Below are 24959 nucleotides of genomic sequence, written 5' to 3'. Positions count from 1 at the left end.
AAAGAGTAAAGAAGAGTGGGGGGTGTGGAGGGAGGAGTGGGGGTGAAATGTTGTCAGAGAGCGTGACACAGAGAGGGAGGAAGAGAAAAGAGAGAGAGAGAGAGAGAGACATCCCTGATGCACACCAACAAACAGGAGGGACACACAAAAGGAGAGCAGGGAGGGAAGAAAAAAATGGTCACATTTCTCAAGCACCTGAAAACGTGCTGGTTATTTTCGGACGCGTGTTGCTTATTGATGAGTGTGGGAGTGTTTAAACTACTTCCACTGTGATCATGTTTTCATGGTGACTGTACATGGCAAGCAGCTGAACGCGTTGGGACCACTGTAATTCAGAGAACACCCTTTTACACAGAGATCCGTCTGACATCACAGTGTGCAGACAGAGAGTCGAGCTTCCCCGTGCGTCTGCTCACCTCGAGAGAACATCGGGATCAATAAGAGACCTGATCTGAATTGCTTTTAAATAGTTTCTTTATTACTTTTGTTATTTCTTCTTCTTTTTTTGGGCTGGCCGGGTTTTCTCAGGAACCCCAATGCCCTGTGCACGCTGCTTTTGGTCTGAGCTTTGGGATACACTCTACATGCCCTGGCAGTTCATGACTCTTTCACCTGTATCAACAAAACTCCTCGGTGACAAGAAGTGGCAGTCAGTTCAGCAGTAAACGCCTACTGTAATACGGAACAAACGAACAACACCGATCGACTGGGAAACATGGAAAACAGTCCAGGTGGTAAGTAAGCTTTAAATTGTGTGGTCGGTGCTGAAAGCTGCTGGCAAGCAGCGCTGTCAGGTTTACTTTGAGGGTAATGGTGCAGGTGAGCACAGGTGCCAGTGAGCTGCATTAGATCAAATATTGCTAATATTTAAGTAATATATAAAGTTTTACTGCCATTTAATTATTATAATTTTTATTTTTTTTAATTGTCTGTTTGAGTCATGTCAGATCACTGCAGTTATTGGACATGTCTGATGCTTTGGGATTTGTATCCAGTTTAATTGCATCTTATGCTCCTTCTATATGAATGTGTGATATCCAGAAAACTATTTAAGCTATAGGCAGTTGGAGTTTCTGTGCACTGTACTCTTGCCTATGACTGTAATTCAGCTGTGCAATCTCTGGCGTGTTGCCAGGTGCTTCTGGGCTGCGCAAGTCTGAGGATTTTGAGTGAGTGAGCTGAGCTCGGAGAGGGAAGTCCTCTCCTCCAGTCTTTGCGGCGGACTTCCGATTCTCTGCATGTAAACAAACTCACGTGAAGCGCGACCCTGAACGCCCTCTGACCGGGCACGTTGTCATCCCACAGCCTTCCCCACGTTTGGTCGCCCCACCATTAGAGGCTTATCTGCAGACAGATAAGGAACAATAACGTGCTGACCCACCCGCGTTGCGTCCGCGTTTTTTTGGCTCTTGAAGTTCTTGCTCCCAAAACCACTTCTGGATGTTTTCATCCAATGGGAGGTTGTCAACTAACAAACATGTGATTCATTAGAAGTTTGCTGGTCACAATCGTGGCACTTTCCCCCAAACACAAGTGAGGAGGCGATGTCAGGGAGGAGTCACGCCCACTGCTCCACAAACATGAAATATGTGCCAAATTCTCCTTCCACACTGGCTCCAAGAGCCGCGCTTGGAGTAAACATGTAGTTCTGCCAGCCCCTGAATCACGATCTAAATGTAGCGAGAGCCGATGATGAATGAACAGATCATATCTGACTCATGAAATCGATAAGAGTTAAACCGCCTCCTATTTACTCCGTGGCTCACTGGCTGAGAGCGCCATTGTTATAGGCGAACAGATAGATAAAAATCAATAAAGCAGTGACGCTCTATTGATATAACGCTTTAAACCATTACAGCAACTTCACGCTGCACCTAGATCTCACGATATAATTTAAATCTAAACATCACGGGCATAGGTCTTTGGTCGACTGTGGCCATGGCCGTGCACCCTGGGTAAAAAACAACACATAAAAAAAACCGTTCGTGATGTTGCGAATCATGCACCTGATTTTTAATACGCAGCCACCCCGCCTCGAGCTGACAGCACGTGTACACAGCCTCAGTATCCACGTGCCGCGCATGATTCCAAGTACACTGCTGCTCTCACGGTTGTTCCTCTCTGTCGCGCGCACTGTGCGCGCGCTCAGCTCACACGGGGATTCCTCTTTATTCGTTGGTAGATTGGTCAGTGGGTCAGAGGGGTTTAACCAGCCTTCTGTCTCATATTAGTTACTATAGCTGATTTGAAATGTTCATTAGTAATTAAAAGGAGCGTCCTTTTTTGGGGGGTAGCCTATCACAGGACGTGGGATGTGAAAGAACATATTAACCTACATTTGCCAGCATCAACTAGTTTTTTGGGTGACAAGGCCAAGCCGTTTCAATTACACTCTGGTATTTCTGTTTGGGCGGTGTAATGGAACAAAATAACATGATAAATACCAGACTGAAGTCATTATCATAGGGGCACTGAGCAGTTGTCACATGAACTAAGGCTAACCTTCACAATGTTGTCAATGAAATGATAAAAAGGTCACTTCAACATGGACTGTTGATTGTTTTTCTTTTCATTCAGAATAAATAAAATTGTTTAGATTGGTGCTTTGATGGCATGTTGTTGGTAATAACAGCACATAAACCCTTTCTGCAATAGAAAGGCCAAAGCATGTGAAAGGTTATTTATTTCTAAGGGTTACAGTAAAATCAGATGACACAATAAAACCTGTTCTGACTTCCTTTCACATTGTTTCAATATTCTATGGATATTTATTTTAAAGCTGTCTCTATCAATAGTACCTAGTCAACCTTTCTGGATGATTTTCAGTCCATCCATCCATTTTCTTCCGCTTATCCAATTCAGGGTCATGGTTGGGTTGGAGCCTATCCCACCTGTCACACGGAGGGAGGTGAGAGGTGGGGTACAGCCTGCACAGGTTGCCATTCTATAGCAATTCTAACACTCAGAGACAGATAACCATTCATGCTCACAAAATCAGTAAACCTAGACTCTCCAGTTAACCTAACGTACATGTCTTTGCATGGTGGGAGGGAGCTGCAGCACATGTGAGAACCCAAGCAGGCAAGAGGTGAAAATGCAAACTCCACATAGAAAGGCCACAGCTGGCCGGTGGATTCAAACCCAGGGCCTTCTTGCTGTGAGGCAACCATGGCACCACCATGCTGCCCATATTCAGTTTCACAGCAGTCAAATGGAAGATGAGTACTTTAATAAGGGTTCATCGTGTAATTGGGATATAATGTCATGGTATCAACCTGCTTCAGGGTGCCGTGACGTGTTCAACCTCACTCCTTTCAACTGAAAAAGTACCAGAAAGATTGTGGGTGCAGTAGTTGAATGACTAAGCTAATCAGTAGCAGTAAGAATCTGCAATAAGAAAGGTTAATGGTATGACTCTGTGATGAGAATGAATGCAGAGAAACACTGCAGCTGTTCATGACCAGCTCTCATGAACCCTGTAGTCTTCATGGAGTTTTCTTCTCCTTAATCTCAAAGCGTGATTATTGACCAACTTACAAAAAAATGCAACATGTTTAAACAGATGAATGCATATATTGGGCACTAGCAGGAAAATGAAACCAGATTCATTGTGTTAGATTAAAAAGATGTCACTCCTGAGAATAAATGCTTTTTTCTAGGCTACATTTGCATTGCTCAGCCCCGAGGATCTACATGTAATCCTTTGAACTTGAGAACTCCTTAAACAAAGTTCAAATTGGGTCAGCCTCTTCCATTATGTTAATTTAAAAAAATCTTCTCAAGTGCTTCTAATGTGAAAAAAAACTGCCCGCTGTTCCTTCTAAGAACTATCCTCCATGACAAACGCTTCATAAATGAGCATATGACACGAAGCCAGTAGTTGCACGTGGAGGGAGGCTTACTGCCCATGCACAGAGGTAAACGTTCACATGACAGAGGACAGTCAAGTTGCAGATGGAGCATGATTTCCACATTTTCTACGGGCGTCCGTGCATGCCCAGGGGGAGGGAACACACGAGATGGGAAGTCAGAGAGGACTGGCAAAAAAAAAGAAAGAAAAAAAAAAAGGAGGCGGTTGTATTGTTTATTCCGTAGTTCTTGTGGCTCTATGTATATCCGCAAGTCACATGTTGTAACCTGTGCCTGAGGACAGCGGGGGTGACATTCCCGGAGCTCATTCCGTAGCCCAGTCAAGCCATATTCCAGGAAATCGTTACAAGCGTTCAGAATATGGAATGTTTTTCTACTCGACGAGCGGGGCGGGGTTGTGACTTCTGAGCGTAGAAAGTGGGTGTGGAAGAGCCAGTGTGTCTGCAGCGTGTCACCCTGCCCTCCGCAGGTGAGCCACATGCCCAGAAAACTACCTCTCTCACACATCATGCAGAAAAACCTAACAAGCAACATTTGTGTGCGCAGGGAAGTAACCGCCTGCCCAGAGCTGCCACCCCACACACGTCCACACACACATACACGCATACCCTGTTGGAGCAGTCAGTGTTGACACGTGTAAGCGGTGGAATTAAGGAGGCACTTAGAGCTAAACAGCAATCCAGCACGTGTTTTCTCAAGAAGAGAAAGCAAAAGAGACAGGGCACACTTTTCTCAAATGATTCCAGGTCCTTGAGAGGAAATGTGCACAGAATTACAGAGCAGACATTCTAATTATATTTACACCCCTTTGGATAATACTGCCACACACAGAGCAGGCATTTTTGACTTTGACTACATTAACCTGTTGGGTGGTATATTCACAGACCCGATACATTACAAGTAGCTTGATACTGACCCACAAGGTATGATCGCAATCATAATGTGAGAATATCTGATGCAGTTTCTGGGTGAAGAATTGTGCGTGCAGGAAATGTTACAGTTGGCAGGTCTTCTCGGATACTTGACACAGTGATCTGATAAAAAATGAACAAGTGGTTCAAACTGTGAGCTAAATACAGGGGGGGTGTACCAAAGTAAGCCTAAATCCATAAATTCTTTAAATTATTTGAAGAGATAATCACTCACTTATATTACCATAAATTAAAACAATTATGGTAGCTTTAAAGGTAGGGAAGATTGCTTGGTGGGTTTTTCCTCCCTCTAGCCTGATTCATCTGAACACACACACACACAAAAAGCACAATGTCAGCCTTTGAAATTGTGTTAAAGTGTGAAAACAGTGACCGGCAACAACGTGACTGTTGCCCTCTGCGCAGTTTCTAGTGACTCAGTGGAATTCATTAACTTGTTCCGTTCCCCGCTTGCTCTCCTCCGTATCTCTAGCCACAGCATTAAAAGCCTTCTCCACTCCAAACGTGATCTGCCCTAGCGCTTGTTATGGCACTGCTGCTGTTGTTGTCTACACGGGACTGCGCAAAGAGCCTTGTGAGCCAGGCGGGAACTGTGTCAAGAGTCCATGTGAGCTCCTGGTCAGGTGGCTGGCGGATAGATGGGTCTGCAAGCCCGGAGCCGGAAAGGGGAGGGAGGAAGGGAGGAGGATAAGAGAAAAAGGGAGGGGGGAAAGGCGGAGGGAGCGTAGAAAGGACTCAGTTCTGAAAGCAAGCATGCAGGGAGCTGGCTGGCTCAGCCTGCACGTGAGGGGCAGTCTTTCATCTTGCGGGGAGGAACACTGTCTGCAAAGGAAAGGGCGGGGGTGGTGGTGGTGACGGAGGGGTTTGGGTGTTGTGTTTAGAGGTAATAGGGCATTTCCAACTTGATCTGATATCCATAAACAAAGGCCTGTTTGTGAACTCTCTGTGGCTCTCATTGTGAACATACAGTGACTTACTGTCATAATATGATATGATATGATGTATTTAATGGTGTTCCCTATTCCAGAAGGTTTGGTGTGTGAGATGTGATATATCATAGGCTATTTTATTAGTTTATGATAGTTTGTGACAGTTGAGAGATGTAGATCTTTAACTAGATTGCATGCTGTTTCTATTTCAGTTACTACCTCTCCTATTTTTCCATCACTCATCAGTAAAAGCATTGTCAAGCAGGTTACTTGAAGGTATGATTCGGCAGGACTTGGGCATTTTTTCCCTTATCTCATTCTTATCAGATTAAAAACTGAAAAGACTGCACAAAAATATCCAGGTCAGAGTTGTTGTTCCTCAAGCTGTCACTTTTCTTTCTTTCTTTTTTTTTCTTCTCTTTTCTAAATTGTTCATCGGATCAAATTTCTGTTGTCCCAACAAGGTCAGGGTTTTGTGTCTGTGTTTGCAAAAGTCTGCCAAGTAAGCTCAGATGAAAGCAGATGATTGCTCAACACTTCAACTCTCTACTAGTTTGTGCCTGTGCACTGAGTTTTGGACCCTCTGTGCTCTTTCAGGTGGTGTTATCTTGTACGCTGGCTCGTCTGGAAGTGCCAGTCCGAGTCCTGGCAGCCCGTCAAGTGGATACCAGACCCAGTCGCCCTCCTCCCACTCGCAGCCTTCATCCCCGGAGGGTGTCTCCTTTCAGGAGATCGGAGCCTTGAAGCAAAGAGGGGAGCCAGGGGGAGGAACACCTTCCCCGAAAATGGTCTTTCAGTTTCCCGAAGTTAACAGTGCTCCAGCTGCGCAAATTACGACGGTGTCATCACCGACCTACAACCATCCCACCGTTGCCAAAAGGCCTTGTGGCTTCACTGGCACATTCACCAGTAAGTACCTGCTCGCCATCCTCCTCCCTGTTCTCCTCCTTCCTTGGCCATCAGCAGTTTTTCATTGTGTTTCTTCACCTGACAACCGTTGTGACTTCCTCTTTCACAGAAACCGGAGGTATGGTGCTTCTGTGTAAGGTGTGCGGGGACATCGCATCTGGGTTCCATTATGGCGTGCATGCCTGCGAGGGCTGCAAGGTGAGACCAAAGAAAGGTTATATTATGCCACGTCTTTCCTTTTCATTGTGTACAAAAAACACAATGACACAAAAGACACCCTTCACAGCCTCTATTCTTCCTACCCTCCTTCCACAGGGTTTCTTCAGGCGCAGCATTCAGCAGAATATCCACTACAAGATGTGTGTGAAGAATGAAAACTGTCTCATCATGCGCATGAACCGTAACCGGTGCCAGCACTGTCGCTTCAAGAAGTGTCTCTCCGTGGGCATGTCCAGAGATGGTGAGAGATCATGTCATTGCATGAAGATATTTAGACATAAGTAAATTCTGATGGATTTATTCCCACCAGTATTTTACACTGGCTTAAACAGTGAATCGTTTTAATCCGCTTTGTACAAGATGCGAAAACAAAGTCCAAATTCATTTCTGTCACAGCTTACAACAAAGGCATAATCCCACTGTCAAAGCCACTTGCCTTACTCCTCATCAAAAAGTTGCATTTTCTACTTATCTCCTTTCCACTATTTCCTCCTCTTGTCTTTGTCCTCCTCTGCCTCCCTTTCTCCTTGCGCTGCTCTCTGATTAATGGCAAGAGGAGCTGGAGAGTCCCAGTAGTCATCAGTCATGTAGAAACTGTGAAAAATACTAGTTTATTTTAGGAAACTGGGGCACAAAGTTGTTGATTACCCTTCCCGTTCGCAGTCACGTACCCTCTTTCACGTACCCTCTGATTTGGGCATTTCAAATCATTTGAGATGTAATGTTATTCTGTCCAGTTAATCACAAAAACATACACTGCTTCAATTTGAATATTAAACATATGATTGCAGGTAATCAGCTTTTGTGTGTTATTTTCACCTTCAGGAGTTAAATCTCCAGGGGAAGATGGCTAAACTAGGTGATAATAAATCACGTTTTTTTTTCTTTCTGGTGCAAACATTTTTAGCTGACCCCCCCCAAAAAAGCCAGAAGCGAGAAATCAACTGCTAATTCATCAGATTTGAAACATTTATATTTTGTGAATAAGCACACAAAACACCGTAAATGAAAAATACGATAATAACAACATAACGTTCATGGGAAAGGTAGCTCCATCCACTTTCTGGTTTTCGGCTGATGTCTGTGACTCGCCAGCATGAAATTGATTTTTGATCAGCCGCCTTTGACCCTTTGTCTTTTCGGCTCTCTCACCTGCCTTTCCGTACCTCTGACCTTTCCACTCATCACCCACTGTGTCACTCTGCTAATGACACCACATTTGGTGGTATTGACCCAGTGACCTACTTCTAGAGGAAAAAAAGAGAGAGCCTGCGCTTCACTGACAGCAGAAAGGCAGAAAGAGAAAGACTCGTGGGGGAGGAGGAGGTGGTGTAGCATACAGTGTACTATAAATAGGACTGTCAGTGGAGGTAGGGCATCGAGGTGGGGGGAAGGGAGGAATGTAAAGGCTGAAGAGGAGGATGAAAAGATGGAGGCTTCTGGGTCTGTAGTATGGTGTAACAGCTGTGATGGAGAAAGAATAGTCAGAGACAGATGAGAGATCTTGGGATTAGTAATACATCTAGATTAGAGTTTGAGAGCCACATGTAGGATATTTGTTTGAATGTGAACATTTTACGCATACAAGTGTCAGTGCTGTAAGATGCTAACAGAGATGCTCGTTTCTGTCTGCTTTTGTCCTCAGCTGTGCGTTTTGGGCGTATTCCCAAGCGGGAGAAGCAGAGGCTTTTGGATGAGATGCAGAGCTACATGAACAGTCTCAATGAATCGGCTTCCATGGAAATGGAGGTGTCACCTCCTCCCGACGCTCCGTGCAGTCCACAGAACCAGACGAGTGAAGGAGCCGGCTCCATAATGCAGTCTTACCACGGTAACGAGAAACCACTCAAGATGGCTGCTGGCAACGGCAACCTTGGCGCTTCCTCTTTCCAGAACAGCGCGGCGCAGGAGCCTGCCCTGTTGCACGCGACTGCCCAGACGCAGCACGCAGTTCAGGTGGAGCAGGCGAACCTGACAGCTAACTACCACGTCCCCCCAAACTTCCCCGTCCCACCTACAGGCAGCGAAGGCACCACCAACGCAAACGTCGACAACGCCAAGTACACGTTCTCCTCCAATCAGAACCAGTGTCCTGTCAGCGGTAACATGTCGTCTCAGGGCTACGCAGCCAATCAGAACAGTTTCCCAGCCAGAGAGTCCTCAAACCAAAACCAGTGTCCCTGGAAGCTGAACGGAGGAGCCAAGGTTCTGGTGAGTCTCCCTCTCCTTTTGACTCTATGAAAGCCTTTTTAAATTCCAGTCAATAAAATGCCCATAATGCTTCTCTTTCTCTGTCTTCTGCAGGCATGCCCACTTAATTCATGTCCAGTGGCTCCGGCCAGTCGCTCCAGTCAGGAGGTGTGGGAGTCTTTCTCCCAGTGCTTCACCCCTGCTGTTAAAGAAGTGGTGGAGTTTGCAAAGAGCATCCCAGGCTTCCAGACTCTCAGCCAGCATGATCAGGTCATGCTGCTCAAATCTGGTACTTTCCAGGTATGCCTCTTTGAATACGATTTGTGTCTTCGGGGCTTTTCTTTTTACGTTTCTTTTTCCCTCGATGCTGAACTGCTCTTGTTTTGCTGACAGGTTCTTATGGTGAGGTTCTGCTCACTGTTTGACCCCAAAGAGAGGACGGTGACCTTCCTCAACGGACAGACATACTCACTGGCATCCTTGAGAGCCCTTGGTATGGGCTCATTATTGGATTCCATGTTTGATTTCAGTGAGAAGCTAGGATCTTTGGGTCTGGAACCAGATGAGATGGCACTTTTTATGGCTGTCGTGCTCGTATCTGCTGGTAAGAGTCATGCAGCTATGTGCATACAAGCTCATACTTCTCACACAAACACATTTCTTATGTCTAATGCTACTTTGTTTGCTCCTTTTTTCTTTTTTTAGATCGCTCTGGTATAGTGGAGGTTGGCGCAGTAGAGCAATTGCAGGAGAATCTAATAAAAGCTCTGCGTTCACTCATCACCAGTCGCCGCCCAGACGACAGCACGCTCTTCCCAAAGTTGCTGCTTCGTCTGCCGGACCTGCGCACCCTGAATAACCAACACTCTGACAAGCTTTTAGCTTTCCGCATAGACCCTTGAGTTCAGACAGCTTAATGGGGTAACTGCCTTTGGGAACCGCCTTACTCCATATGCAGGCCTGGCTTGCTACTTTCCCTACACTGGCCGCTGCATGATGGACGGCAATTTTGAGAGATCTCCCAGGTCTGATGTTCCAAGAGAGCCGGGGAAATATGAGTGAAGAACGCAGGCAGAGCAGACGGTGGTGGAAGCTGATGAACATAAACCGATCTGTGCTCCAGTTGCTTCCAATTGGACTGCTAGAAAACTGTTAAAACTGTAGAGTTCTTCCTTGAGTTTTTCAAGACAAAATCAAACCACCGTCGCTTCTCCCTCTTGGAGTTTGTTTTTGATGTAAAGACCAAAAAAAGAAGGGCGAGCCCGTTGATCCTCACCAGACTTTTTTTTTGTTATCTCACAAAGCTAACGGAAAGGAAGCACATACTTTTTTGCCCTGAAGAAAAAAAAAAAAGGACAGACATTCACCAATAATGATCTCTTACTGTAAATTCCTGCCACAAATGTAAAGGCACTTTTCATACATTGAGAAACCTCTGAAATCAATAAATATATATATATATATATATATAGCAATAGAAATGTTTAACACAGTTTGTGTTTGCCCTGTTGAAATGACATAAGCTATTTTCACATCATGTTATCATGTGAGGAATCTTTATAGAAAAAAATCACCCATTTGTGATTGAGAGATGTATACCATTTTTACGAAAATGAGACTGAGGTGCATTGTATTTGTACGCGGTGATCAGGGAGAAATTATTGGTCATTTTAGACCATGTCTGATGGCTTATATGATAAGATGTTCTGTTGTAAATTTTGTACAGGGCCGTTATTCTCGGTTTGTACCGGCGTTTGTTTGCAGATTCTTGGATATGTAAATGAAATTAGTATGGAGATTATTGTATGATGTCACACATGATTGATTTCTCTACAGGACGCAGCGTCTGAACGATGTGCTCCGAGTATAAACTTTTTATTTGAATATATAGCGTTGAAATAAATGTATTGTCAACGGACAGCATCGGCCTGTGAATATTTTGTAAATGTTTTATGGTTACGCCATAGATTACCATTATTAAATAATGTTATATAGCATCTTCTCCTTGTTCTCATCTCTTTTCATTTTCCTCCTTAATGCGATGCCAAGACATACCATACAGCCGTAGCCTAGCAACAGATGCAATGAGCCAATCGTGCTTCAGGTCTGAGAGCCACTGGGGGCTTTTATAATAACAAGAAACACCACTTGATTTTTGAGTGTGTGTGATAACAAGTGAATGTAATTCCAAAGACTTATGGGAATACTAGGTGTTGTTCTTTGCTGAGAGAACACAGCGACCTTTTGCAGAGACGAGATGATAAGCAAACTGAAAGAGATAAACTGGATTCTGGTGAAGGATGAATGCAAATGTAGGACTAACAAGGCAGTTGGATCAAAATGCTCTTCATGAGTAAAGTCTTGTTACCAGACACGAGGAGAAATCATATTGATATAAACATTTAGGAGCAATGTTCCATAAACTGCAGCTCTGCCTTTAATAAGGCTCTATAATGTGCTCAGTCACTGGCATTGCTTGTTTTAAAAGGAAATGATTTAGACAGTGCGTCACACCCAGAATCATGCATCACAATAGCACAGCTTCAATTATATTTCTAGGTCTGACAGGCTTTTGACTGACTCGTGTATTTTTGAAACAAACATACTAAAGAAGCTGTGACTGCTTATAAGAATATAGCAGTCACGGATCCAACAGTAGTTCCACATTAGGTGAAAAAAATTAGCAATAGTACACATTTTCCTCGGTGCCAAAAAATGAAAAATGAGTACGAACCAGAAGCTGACATCTATTTATCTACGAACGCACCTGCACTTTTACTGTCATTGATCCATCAGAAAGAAATACTGGAAGTCTGCAATGAGGAGAGCCTATAGTCCCTAGGGGTGCTTTGTTCCAGTCATGCCCATAAATCATGTTGGTCTACGCCTGCCGCCTACTGGACAGCACAGTAACGGCAGGAGCACGTTTTAGCCTCCCACTAGATGTGTTACAAGTTGTAACACATCTGTCATATGATAATCGTACAAAAATACTGAATGGGCTGCAAGACCATCACCAAAAAGCTTGGTGAGAAGGTGACAACTGTTGTTGTGGTTATTTGGAAATGGAAGAAATATAAATTCGCCCTTCAATCCCCCTCAGTCTGAAACTCCATTCAAGATCTGGGGTGAGGATGATCAAGAGAAAAGTGGTGCATCAGCCCAAAGGAGGAACGAGGACCTTATTAAAAATCGGAAAGCAGTTGGGACTACAGTCGCCAAGAATACCATTTGTAACACTACATTTTAATGCATTCAAATCCTGCAGCGTCCGCCAGGTCCCCTCAATGAAGTACAGATCCGTCTTAAGAAAATATAGCGGTCAGATGAAACCAAAATCAAGCTCAACACCATCCCCACAGTCAAGCATGAAGGTGGAAACATTATGCTTTGGGACTGTTTTTCTGCTAAGGGTACAGGATGACTTCACTGCATTATGGAGTCAATAGACTTTAAAATCTTGGACAAGAACTTCCCTCCTTCAGCCAGAACATTGAACATGGGTCATGATGAGTCTTTACAGTTACAGCCAAGGCAACAAAGTCTCAAAAGAAGAAGATGAAGGATAAGAAGTGGCCTAGCTGATCTCCAGACCTCTGGAGGTCAGTCTGTTATAACGCTGGACACTGGGGATAGCTCAGGATGATTCTCATTAGGCTAATGTAACTGCTTTATATAAGAATAACCAGCGTGTTCACAGCCATAGCTAGCACTATAGCCACAATAAGCCATAGCCACCAGATTACCCATAGGCAAAGCAAAATGACTGCCCTAGAAACAACAGTTTAGGGGGGGGGGACAGTTAAAGTTTTACCTTTGGTAAATCATCTGCAAGGTTTTGGTCACATAATCTTCTCCCGAAGGCTGAAAGTGCTCCTCCATCATACTTTCATTTTTACCAGGCAGATTAATCAAATTGAAAGTGGGCTGTTGTTTTCCTTTCCTTTTTCACTTTGTTATTATGTAACAGAATTAAAGGGCCCACAGAAACCCTTCCACCTACAACTTCACAAAATGATGACTTTAGTCTGCTGATAAAATCGGTGCTTCCTAATCATACTTAGTACACCCTGCAGGAAAACCGTATTTTCGTTTTACTTCCTTACTGTCAATTTCAATTTACAAACATCTCTGCAAGCAGTAATCACAGCCGAGATTTCCTTTTAAATGTTCCCAGTTGTTTCAGTAATAGCAAATCATGCAAGGCCAACAACATTAGAAGTCTGGAGGTTTAGGTTGAGCCTAGACTAGACTACATCCTCTCACATCACGATTTGAAACAAACGGAACATACTGTCTTACCCCTCTCTCTTTCTGGTTGACTTTTCTCTGGGGAATAAAAACAGAAAACTTGTAAAAGTCTGGTATTTACTTTGTCAGTGATGCAGGTCTGGCCGCCACATGGGACATATTTCTCTTGGCTTCTTACGCCATCTAGTGGTCACAGGAAACTTTGACGTTAGAATTAGTATGGAGTGAATCTGGGATTGTTGCCCCCAAGCGGCCGACAGACTGTCCTCTGTTGTGTCTTTGTAAACGACCATCTCTCTGTCTCTCTCTTTTCTTTTAGCATTGTGTTATTGTGCTCTGCTTTAGGGAATAGCAAAATCAGAACAGTTTTATTATCATGATTTTTTCCCCAAACATTTATGACATTACAATGCAAAAAAATATGAAACAAATTCATCACCATCAATCATCCTTGGCTGCTGTCAAACAAGCTCCATCACTCTTAATATATAGCATATAGTGTACCTCCAACCTTTCTATTATTATATGTTTTCAAATGCTCCAGCTACCCATCTCACAGGCCCACCTTCGGACTGATGCCACTCCCTTTCACTTACAAACTGCCTAGAAGAATCTGCCTTGCTCTCATAATACTAGACTGAATCAAACTTCTTTTCTTTTCATTTTTTTCTTTGTTTTATTTTTGTTGTTGTTCCTGCCTGCTAATGTAGCAATCAGAATTATTGTCTGACGGCCAAAAAAAATGCCAAACAGATTTACTTTCTCAAGTGGACCATTTGCTATAATGAATGCATGGATGGTCTCCTTCATAGTCATTTTTTATCAGAACTTTATTAGGATTTTATGAGTTATTACAATCACAACGGGCAAGACTGAGTGATTGAAAGGAAAAATAGTAAAGAAAGAGAAGTTGGGGAGAAAGTTCGCAGAAGGACAGGGAGAGAAAAATAGTAAAGGAGAGGGAGGGAGAGAGAACATCTGCTTCAACACCTGCTGAAGGAAGAAGCAGAAACAAAACAACAAAAACACAGCAGAGAAACCATGTTAACAAGCAACATATGAATAAGTAACAGCAAACAATAAATGTTACTGAACAGCACACAGTACTACTAACAGAAGATAGTGCGTGTCTGAGTACCTGTTTGTACACCTTTGTGCACACCTGTTAGTGTCAATGCGCTTGTGTTCAAGGTTTCTTCATTTAAGTGTCTGATTGTGTGTGGGGGGAACCAGGGCCACAGACATTCAGAGGCCCCCCAGAGCACAAGAGCCCCAGGAGGACCACCACAGTGACAATTGTGGACCCCAACCAGAGAAGACGAGAGGAGAGCCCCTGGAGAGGGATCACCCAGCAGCCACACTGTAGAAGCCCAAGGGGGCCGTGGTGACTGGCCCGCAGGCTCACCACACAGCTGGCTGCGCCAGAGCAGACCGAGCTCCGGGCCCAGGGACCCAAGACCTGTGGCAACCCCCCAGCATGTGTCCGACAGAGTCAGGAGGGCCAGGCTCCACCGAGCAGCTGCCGCAGTGAGCCAGTACACACCTGAGAACTCAGCCCCAGACACTGAGTACCACCAATGTACTGGTGGGGGGGTCTGAGATGTTCTGAGAGAGGCAGAGGTAGAGACCTGACCTGACACATAGACACAGACACAAACATGCATTCTCACCCTCACGCTCACACTTTCCGAACATGAAGACACACTCACGCTCCCCATACACACACTATACTCCCTGGTGCCGGCACCTACACCCCCAGAGGGGCAATCAACCTCCAGACTCCAGACAAGATGGTCCGCTTTCCTCTAGGGTGGAGACAACAGACCGACTTTGTCCACGCAGCAGCAGAGCAGCCCACCAGCCTGCATGTGTTTGCCATCACCTGTCCAGTTTGACTCATCGCCCAAAACAAACAATCAGAATTTTATAAATCTTTCCCCAGAACTCACCTTATCACATGACCATAAACATGAATTCAATTTCTTTGTTTAAACTTGCGTCTCCAACAGTTTGCAGTAGGCCTTGGCGCAAGTCTCAAGAGTCTGGGGGGAGTCCAATAAAACAGATGCGTAATCTGAAACTGAATAACACATGTCCTGACAAAACAAGTTTTACCTTAATGTGACATGACACACTGCTTTGCATAGGTCTTCATTTACCCCTAACTACTTTTGCTAAGAAAATGGGAAGGTGATGCTGTCATATATTGAAACAAATGCAGAAATGCATGGACATTTAGTATATAAGACAAAAACAGAGTTAGCAAAGTAGTAATGAGCTTGAAAGTCAATATTTTAGGTCTGTTTTTATTCACAATTTATTCACACAGCCTGAAGTCTCTTAGACAAGCTTTCTAAAATAGGTAGTCTTCAGGAATAATCCCGTGGGCTTCTTGGACAACATTTAAAGCTCTTCTTTAGATGTTTTCTGCTTTCTGTTCTCTGTCAAGATGAACAGAACAGAAGCGGCCTGGTCAAAGGCCCGACTCAAACCTGATAGAAATGCTTTGGTAAGACCTTGAACACTTCGTTCATGCTTGAAAAAGATTTAATGTTGCTGAAATAAAACAGTTCTGTAAAGAAGAGTTCTTACTGCCACATGTCTTAATAACAAACAGATATTACGTTTAGGGAGAAATTACTTTTTCCACACAGGGTCAGACTGGTTTGGATAATTTTTAAAAATGACATCACCATTGAAAAAGTGCATGTTATATTTACTAGGGTTAATTTTGTCTGGCTCCTTATTGATCTTGAAGGAGAGGTCAGAGGTCAAATGTGACATGATATCTTAAATCTTTAAATAGCACTTTCTATATGTTGACAACCCACTTCTAAGAATGGTACTTTCTAAGCTATGAGGCTTTTTGTCAATTTTCAACCAATAAATCATTAAGTTGACCTTGGCAACGTTGGTGTAAGACAGATTTTAATGCATTGTCAAAATGACCCCCTCTACACCCGACAAAGTGTTCTCAGAATTCATTCAAAACTTTCTGAGCTATTGTGTTTACAGGCAGAATGACACCTACACAAAGCAGACACCTACTCTAGAGCAGAGCACGAGAGAAAACCAGTTCTTGGAAGCACGTTATAAAATCTCGCCAGAGATTAGACAAGAGCAGTTCAAAGTATTGTAGAGAGGCTTTGAGGTAACAGTTTTTTAAATTTTAATATTTATCTATTTATTTTTTATAAATATCTGTATTTATTTAAAGTGTACACATTCAGGGACTTGTTGTTGCAACATTTTCTAGATCCTGCATGATTTCCTCCTTATGGGAGACAAAGTAATCTCATCCTACTGACTGACGATGTTTAGTTTGTGGCTGGAAACAAACTTCCAGTTGTGCATTTGAGAAAATATTGAATATCAATATAAACATTTTAATAAAGTATAAATGATTACCCACACAACTGTGCTTATTAAAGAGGGGAACAGTACAATACATCTGAGTAAAAGCAGATTAGAGGTGATCACTTGCCGGTAAATCTCAGTGTATTCTCCATAATGTTCTTAACTCCATGCTAATTAGTGATGTGTGTCTGTTACTAAAGCAGTGTCTTACATAAAAACATGATGTCATTTGTTTACCTCAACCTGTTTGCTAAAAATAAGCAAAGAAAGAAAAGCTACTTCCAACTGTACCCTACTGTACTTTTACACCCACGCAGACAAAGATGTCACCAGACTGATGGACCCACATTAATTGATTGGTAGTTTTTGATGGGTATAATATATCTGAATTTTCCAATAAATCTGTAAATATGTGTTTTTTAAGAATACATTTTTTCTGTCATATCAACATTGCTGCACTGTTCTCTTTGTATTTTTTATACCTCAAAATGGATTAAAATAATAATGTAATATCATCTGTAGCTCAGACATGTAAATCCCTCTGCTTGCTTTGCACAATTATGAGTAATTGACCCTGAATACTGCTCAGAACAATTGTGTCCCCCCCCCCCCCCTGTTAAGCAACAGCAGTGGCACACTCTGGTGGGATCTGAGTGTTTTGGGCCTACCTGGACGTTGCTAGAACGACCTCTTTAGGGCTGGGACAGGGGTGGTGTGGGATCAGGGTTAGAGGGAGATTAACTACATGGCAGCCTATAAAGCTCCAGTGTAATCCGCACACTGCAGACAAAATCAGAGCAACAACTACTGCGCAAACAACCTTTTTTTCCCCCCCACTCACAACAGCTTTTGGAGCCACAGAAGCGACATCGAACGAAAGAAGAAGCCTAGGCACTGTACATATTTGGGATTTAACAGCTTCACATCATTAAATAAACAAACAAACCCATTTCACCAAGGATTTCAGAAGAGTGTTCCTTCATCAGAACCATAAAGGCGAAAAAAGGGAAAAAACATGAAAAAGGGAAAGGTATGTTTTCATCTTTCCTGATTTAAAATAAAGCTGTAACAAAATGCCTTCATTAAAGTGACAGATTTGTTTACATATGAGACGTGTTATTGTGAAAGATTGTTAGAATTATTCATATTTTTTTAGAGGTATGCTCTAAAAAAGCTTACAAACTCGATCAAAATCCAACAAGATCAGAGAAACAGTTTAACAGTATGTCTATGAACATACATACATACAGTTTATGTATATGATCCTTTGAGTTAATCAAACGTGGGGGCTTTTATAGTCAGATCTGCAATGAAAAGTATCTCCTGTACTATTTTGTTTTTTATTTAAATGTGCATATAAAGCAATAGCTTTAGAATAGCTGGCACATGTGTCTAACACTGTACTGTGGCTGTAAACGCAGTTATTGTTCATTCATATACTAATTATGATTGCGTACCAGCAGGTGAGCAATGACAATGAGCCTCCCAGCTATCAAGAGGCAACAGCAGGTGAGTAAAGTATCCTGCTGGTTACAGATATGCGAACACTGGCTCTCCTCTAGTTTAGACCTGTAGTAGTCAAAGCTGCGTGGTAACAAGTGAAACAATGTGAATGAAAAATAATGTTAGTTTTTGTTTAGCTTCATTTTAAATGCAAATAATAATCTTTTCGTGACACTGCACTTAGTTATTAAAAATGATGTAGGTAATCAGAGCAATGCTATAATGTGATGTCATGAAGTTCAGCTTTGAAACGCCTCCACCCTTTTTTCAGGCTATGCTGAGATGGAGGCCCAGTTCGCCTGGGATGATAAGACCATCCGGCGGACTTTCATCAGGAAGGTACTGGAAGCAAAATAAACCCCAAACAAAACCCCATGAAAACATAAATTAATAAAAGGAAATGCCACATCGCTCTGACGCAGCGTTTGTCCACCTGCAGGTCTACGCCATTCTCATGGTTCAGCTGTTTGTGACCGTGGGCGTTGTTGGTCTCTTCACATTTTGGTAAGTACGTCTGTATTTATTTGCTCAACTTTACTGTCATTTTCTAATAAAGCTTTTTCTACTTTATTCTATGAGGCACCAGTTTACTTTCTTTTTGGTTGCTGTTTTGATTTCAGTGAACCAGTGAGGTTTTTTATTCAGACTCATCCTGGCTTGTACTCGGCATCCTAGTAAGTAAAAAAAACAAAACAAAAACGAAAACAACACAGATGAAAACTCATATTACACTCACATAAATTTCATGTACATTTTGAAATTGTCTCTGATCCTTTTTTCTTTTAGTCTCATGTTTTTTGCCACCTACATTGCACTGTCCTGCTGTGGAGACCTGAGGTAAACCGTCTTTGTAGAAATCAACAGCACAAAATGTCATTGTTACGCTGATGACCTGCAGCTTCATGTTCCTTTAACCATTGGAAATTGTGCTGAAGTCTCTAAACTAGAATGTTGTTTATGTGCAATTAAGGGCTGGTTATCGGATAATTTCTTGCTCCTAAATACGGATAAGACAGAGTTGATGGTCATTGGGCCACACAAATTTCAGCACTTGTCCCAAAATTTCATCTTGAAAATTGATGACAGTGCCATAAATTGCAGGAACAAGGTAAAAAACTTGGGTGTGTGGTTCGACATGGTGCTCTCCTTTGAATCTCATGTAAAAGAGATAACAAAGATCGCCTTTTATTATTTGAGGAACATCGCCAGAATCAGACAAGTTTTGTCAAGCGACACTGCAGAGGTTCTTGTCCATGCATTTGTGTCTTCCCCTATTGATTATTGCAATGCTCTTTCTGGCCTACCAAAGAAAAGTTTTAGAGGTCTACAGATGGTGCAAAATGCAGCTGCTCGCATTTTAACAGGAACTGGGAAATTTGAGCACATTACCCCTGTTCTGAGATCTCTGCATTGGCTACCTTGTCAGGTTCGAGCAGATTTTAAGGTCCTGCTGCTCACCTACAAGGCTTTAAACGGATTGGCACCTTCATACCTCTCCGAACTTTTACATCTTTATGTTCCATCTCGTGCTCTCCGATCTCAGGACTCTGGCCTTCTAAAGGTTCCTAGAGCCAGAAAAAAGACAATTGGAGAGCGTGCTTTTTCTTTTCGTGCCCCGTTTCTGTGGAACAACCTCCCTCAAGATATTCGGCAGGCATGCTCTGTGGTTGTTGAAGACACATTTGTTCACCTTATCCTATATGTCTTAATTCTATGGCTTTTAGTTTTTACATTTTTATTGTTTTTAACTTGTATTGTGTCTCTTACCTGTATTGCTATGTATCACTTTTATTTTATTTATCCCTTTAGTTGTACAGCACTTTGTTTGAAAACGCTTTATAAATAAAGTTATTACTATTATTAAAAATTCAAGAAACAACTGAAAAGATGCTCTTTTGCAAAAACTCTATAAAATGTGTCTCTGTGTGCATAAATAACAAATCTACTGTCTTTTCTGTCATAACAGGAGGCAGTTTCCTTGGAATATAATTCTTTTAGTTCTCTTTGTGAGTAACATGCAGTGTAAAATACAAACCTTATACAATAATAAAGCCGTCACTCAGCCTCTCAGCCTCAGCCTCTAAGCTATTTTTATCAACTTTTCCCTACAGACTCTGAGCATGGCCTTCATGATGGGATTTCTGTCAAGGTAAATACACCTGCGGATGTAAGAACCATCCGTGTCTTTTCAAGCTGAAAGAGAAAATGTATATGTTTGTGCTTCCTCCAGCTTTTACAACACCAAGTCGGTGGTGCTGTGCCTGGGAATCACAGCTCTGGTGTGTCTTTCTGTCACCATCTTCAGCTTCCAGAGCAAGGTGCGAACTGCTTCAAACTAGAACTTCAAACTGCTTTGAACAAAAAAAAAAACCCAATAAAAAACACATCTTCTTCTTCTCTTGCAGATTGATGTCACCTCTTGTCAGGGAGTCCTGTTTTCTTTGTGTATGGTCATGCTCATCTGTGCCATCGCCATCTCCGTTGTCGTCCCTTTTGGATACGTGAGTTTAAACACGTACATCCTTCTAGAAGGAAACCAAATTAGCTGCAATTAATGAGTTAAACAAAAGTAGTTGGGTTAATGCATCAGGTACTGCATTAATGGAAGAAGGATTAGCCTCAGATAATCTTGCACTGTGTCTTGCTTAAATTAGCATCCCTGCTAGCCTTCTTAAAAGTGTTTTGTAATGCATTTTATCTCACAGGTACCTTGGTTACATGCCACCTATGCTGTAATAGGAGCCATCCTCTTTACTCTGGTGAGAATCACGCAGCCTACCCCCCGTCTTAGTTTCCAGCTAAGTTTTCAAATGATTACCTCGTGCTCACCTGCTCTGCTTGTTTTCTCCATTTGTGCCTTTCTCTGCCACAGTTCTTGGCGTTCGACACTCAGATGCTCTTAGGAAACAAGCGCTACGCCATCAGTCCAGAGGAATACATCTTTGCCACGCTCAGCCTCTACCTGGACATTATCTACCTCTTCAGCTTCCTGTTACAGCTCACGGGAGAAGGCCGGGAGTGAAGCCTGTTTTACACGTTTCTCCTGCATACTAAAGATGTTTATCAGCTGAACTATTTGAACACTTGACTTGGATTTACCTCTCGACAGAACGACATGACTTCAAGGCTCATTGCAGCAACCTGTTTGCTCTTTCTTTAAGTGATGTGTTATCAATCTAACCTTTGTTTAACCTTCAAGTCTCTTCAGTTCATAATCTTCTTATCAATGGAGACCCTGAAATCCCATCTTGAAATCCCATAGACTACACCGTCCAACTACTGCTAGGTGTTACCTTGGGAATCTATAAGTGTGTGTGTGTGTGTGTGTTTTGAATGCCATTTTGGACTCTTAAGTGGATAAAAGCAAGTACAAACAGAGTTGGATGCATCACTCTGTTTATTCAGCCTTGAGCCAATAATGGGGTTGAGTTTATTTTAATCATTTGTTTCACATCCAATATGTAGATGCACTTTTATACTTGTTTTTATTTTTATTCATTTCATTATATATGATAGGTTTGGTGTATTATCAGTATGTACTGTATGTGTGTAAGCTCAGACTGGGCATTGGTATTTTGGAGGCAGCAGCTACTGTATGAGTCAACAGACTTTAAGATGTAAAGAAAGCAAACAGCAAAACCACAAAGGGAAAATGTATTTAGAGTAAGTCAGAGTAAGAGAGTACATTTGGCTGTTAGAGATCTGTTTACACTGGTGTTGAGAATTTACCGTGGCCTTTCAGCTGTTATAGAAAATAGTTTTAGATTAATAAGTTATTAATGGGAACGCTGGAAACTGTGTGTAATGAATAAAAAACATTAGACATTTCTTTGCAAAGAACACGGGCTATGGACTTGTAAGTGGCAATGTAATTAAAGTAACACATGAAACCTATCAAAATTGTTCATTTTAATGTTACAGAATTAAACAATAATAACATTTCTTTGTATTGTATGTTTCTCCAGAGCAAACTACACCATCCTTGTGGGGTTTGGAGTTGTGTGTACACTGACCAGTATTAGATACACCAAACTAATGGCATAGAGTCAACAAGGTGGAGGAAACATTCCTCAGAGATTTTAGTTCATACTGGCATCAATGGTCTCTGATCAGTGGTTGTTCCTCAATGGTCATAACATGCATATTAATGATCAAGAAACTGACCTTACAGCCCATTTTTCATCAGTGGTGCTAGTTTCAGTCATTGTGTAAAGGTTAGGGAAACCTGCAGGCAGCTGAGCCTGAAGAAGTCACTTGGACTGAGTGATGTGGTGACTATTCAGGCCATCTGAGTACAGTGAACTTATTGTCATTTGAGATGATCTGTGCTTCGTGGCATACTGCACTAACCCTCTTGGATCAGCCATCAAGATTGGCACACTGCTCATAAAGAGATGGAAATGGAAATTGCTATCCTATTAAATCAACTTTCTTTTCCATGTGTCAAAACATCAGGAGGTTGACTCGACCATATCCACGTTCCTAAATGCACTGAGTTGTTGCCATGTTATTGGTTAAGTACTTATTTAAGCAGGTGGACTTTAGCTTCCTGCAAAAACTAATTCAATTTAAAGATTAAGAAAATAAGACTAATGATACTGCAAGATCAGGCATCCATAATATGTAATATACACCCCTAATTTAGCAAAAATTAAACAGCCAATAATAAATCACTCACAAAAACATTGAAACAAGACTTTTATTAAAAAAGAAAACTGACATATTCAAATTCAAAGAGAAAACCAAGAAAGAAGTAAAATCTCAATCAATTAAAAAACAAACAACAACAACAACAAAAGAAAAACAAAAACACAAGTTACAGACAATTTAGCAACTCTGGCACAGGAAGACAAAAGTAGCCAAATGGCATTTGCAAAATAACCAAATATCAAAACCTCTTTCCTCTAACAAAACTGTACAAAATGAGTTCTTGTATAAATAAGAAAACTATTCACAAACAGATAGTGAAATGCGCCAATCTGAATTTTCAAAAAGCTTGTGATCCACACAATACAGTTTATACAGTGTAGAGCTGTGTTTGTGGATCAAAAATGTTACTTTAAGACAGCATTTCTTGCTAAAATGATCGAATATTTATTTAGTTAAACTGCTCACTACTGCAACATATAGTAAACTGTAGTATTACACAACAGTATGACTCAATTGTTTAAAAAGAAAAAAAAAATGCGACACTGGTATTAACCAAACTGAAATAAAATGAAACATTTTGAAAATCCAGATGTGACGTTATTAAACCAGCTGTTTGGAAATCCTGTTTTAGCAGCAAAATGTTTTGAAACTATGAAATAAGCCGTCAAATTGACATTAGGATGGATACAAATAGCATTTACAAATCTATGCGGACTAAAAATGCAAGTGCAATGAGTATTTTTTATTTTATTTCAAATATTGTGTACTTTCCATGTAGTCTTAGTATTCCTACATTTGTTATGTCATTTAAAAGGCCAGTTCCTTTAGTTTCCTGTCCTATCATCTCTGCTTTAAAAAAAATAAATAAACACTGCATTGTAACAAGTGGTCATTTCATAGTTTCAAAATCTTGTTTTGTATTAAAAGTGATGGCTAATATATGGAATAGCATTTCTCAGAACATTTTCCTTCATGGTGCGCTGAATCTGAAAACTTGCAAGTCACTGTGTTTTCTGGACAGGTTATAATTCATAATAAAAAATTAAAAATCACAAAAACACACAAGAAGAAAGGGAAAAAAACGGTGAAAGAAGTGCAAGGAAAGACAGGCTATTTACAAAATCTGCTTGTGTCTGAAAATGTTCGTGTTTGCACCAATCGTAAAATCTGTGCTCCGTTTTTCTTAATGTCCATTGAGTCAAGAGCCCGACCGATATAGGATTCTAAGACCGATACTAGTACCGATAGCTGGTGATTCAAATATCGGCTGATACTTTTTTTTTTCTTTCAACATAAATTTTTTGGTTTGTAGATTTGTTTTTGTGTCCTTACTAAGACAATATGACAATGCTATCTAAAAATAATGTTTTCTTATCACGAGTTGTGGATTACTTGTTTATGCTGCTCGGATCAGCCGGTTGTCGTTTTGCAGAATTCCAAACATGTGCCCTCTGGTGGACAAACCATGCAGTGTCAACACATAACATGGTGGAAAGGTGTTTCTCTCGTCTCATCTTCGCTTAGCGGGCATTATAAATGTTGACACCGACATATCGGCAATCAGCTAATAATATCGGCAGGCGATATATCGGTCGGGCTGTAGCTGAGTTCGGTAAAGTCTGCTCGCATGCTGTCCTGCACTCATTATGTAAGCTAAGGGGAACGAGGGTTAAGCAGCTGGATTTGTTCTTTTCAAAAACACTTTCTAAGACAGAGCTGAAAAAGTCCTCAAACTGTAGTCATAATTTGGAATATTGAGTGTACGTTAACACTCTTATTGCCATCTTTCTCTTTCTTAGAGTCAATAAAAGGCATTTTATACCATTACACAAAACATACGAGCATCTTGGGAGATTGGAGACAACGGTGGGTGGCTAAAACATCTTTGGTTGCAGAAATGTACAACAGAAAAATTGCAAAAAAACAATGTAAGCCTTGGGGAAGATGTTATCTCGTTCGTCTTTTCACTGGATTCAAACATGAATGGTTAAAGAACAGGAAGAAAAGCTCCTGGTAACCCTACGTCTAACTCAACTGACTCAAAGTTCAAACAACCCTGCTGCCATTTCCACAGTATATACAAACTCATGTCAAATCTATGTGAAACCGGGCAGTTCGTCCAGAGGAAAAACATTAAGGCTTAGCTAGA

The 24959-nt window shown here is 41.7% G+C and overlaps 2 protein-coding genes across 2 annotated transcripts; both read left to right on the top strand.

Annotated features, from left to right (window-relative positions):
• The first annotated feature begins 17 nt into the window (after positions 1–17).
• On the top strand, positions 18–11050 carry LOC120731718 (nuclear receptor subfamily 1 group D member 1-like). The gene is made up of 8 exons (XM_040028864.1): positions 18–734; positions 6329–6640; positions 6750–6838; positions 6956–7100; positions 8505–9070; positions 9164–9349; positions 9443–9653; positions 9755–11050. The coding sequence occupies exons 1-8, from the start codon at positions 716–718 to the stop codon at positions 9949–9951; spliced, it is 1725 nt and encodes a 574-aa protein (XP_039884798.1). The 5' UTR covers positions 18–715; the 3' UTR covers positions 9952–11050.
• A 6363-nt stretch (positions 11051–17413) lies between these two features.
• Positions 17414–22370, top strand: faim2b (Fas apoptotic inhibitory molecule 2b). Its single transcript, XM_040028863.1, has 12 exons — positions 17414–17687; positions 18118–18166; positions 18432–18499; positions 18600–18664; positions 18781–18834; positions 18947–18997; positions 20127–20166; positions 20272–20309; positions 20391–20478; positions 20566–20661; positions 20866–20919; positions 21033–22370. Exons 1-12 carry the CDS (start codon positions 17673–17675, stop codon positions 21180–21182), a joined length of 768 nt encoding a protein of 255 aa, XP_039884797.1. The 5' UTR covers positions 17414–17672; the 3' UTR covers positions 21183–22370.
• Positions 22371–24959: the final 2589 nt, after the last annotated feature.

Source organism: Simochromis diagramma, unplaced genomic scaffold, assembly GCF_900408965.1.
Source record: "Simochromis diagramma unplaced genomic scaffold, fSimDia1.1 OVJJ01000483.1, whole genome shotgun sequence".
NCBI classification, from domain to species: domain Eukaryota; kingdom Metazoa; phylum Chordata; class Actinopteri; order Cichliformes; family Cichlidae; genus Simochromis; species Simochromis diagramma.
This window is presented reverse-complemented; position numbering and strand designations above follow the sequence as displayed.

What these genes read in the sequence shown, in the direction of transcription:
- faim2b (XM_040028863.1), top strand. An exon ending in GGCGGACTTTCATCAGGAAG is followed by an intron (nt 18,500 to 18,599) that starts GTACTGGAAGCA and finishes GTCCACCTGCAG; the next exon opens with GTCTACGCCATTCTCATGGT. An exon ending in ATGATGGGATTTCTGTCAAG is followed by an intron (nt 20,310 to 20,390) that starts GTAAATACACCT and finishes TGCTTCCTCCAG; the next exon opens with CTTTTACAACACCAAGTCGG.
- LOC120731718 (XM_040028864.1), top strand. An exon ending in ATGCCTGCGAGGGCTGCAAG is followed by an intron (nt 6,839 to 6,955) that starts GTGAGACCAAAG and finishes CTCCTTCCACAG; the next exon opens with GGTTTCTTCAGGCGCAGCAT. An exon ending in TCAAATCTGGTACTTTCCAG is followed by an intron (nt 9,350 to 9,442) that starts GTATGCCTCTTT and finishes TTTTGCTGACAG; the next exon opens with GTTCTTATGGTGAGGTTCTG.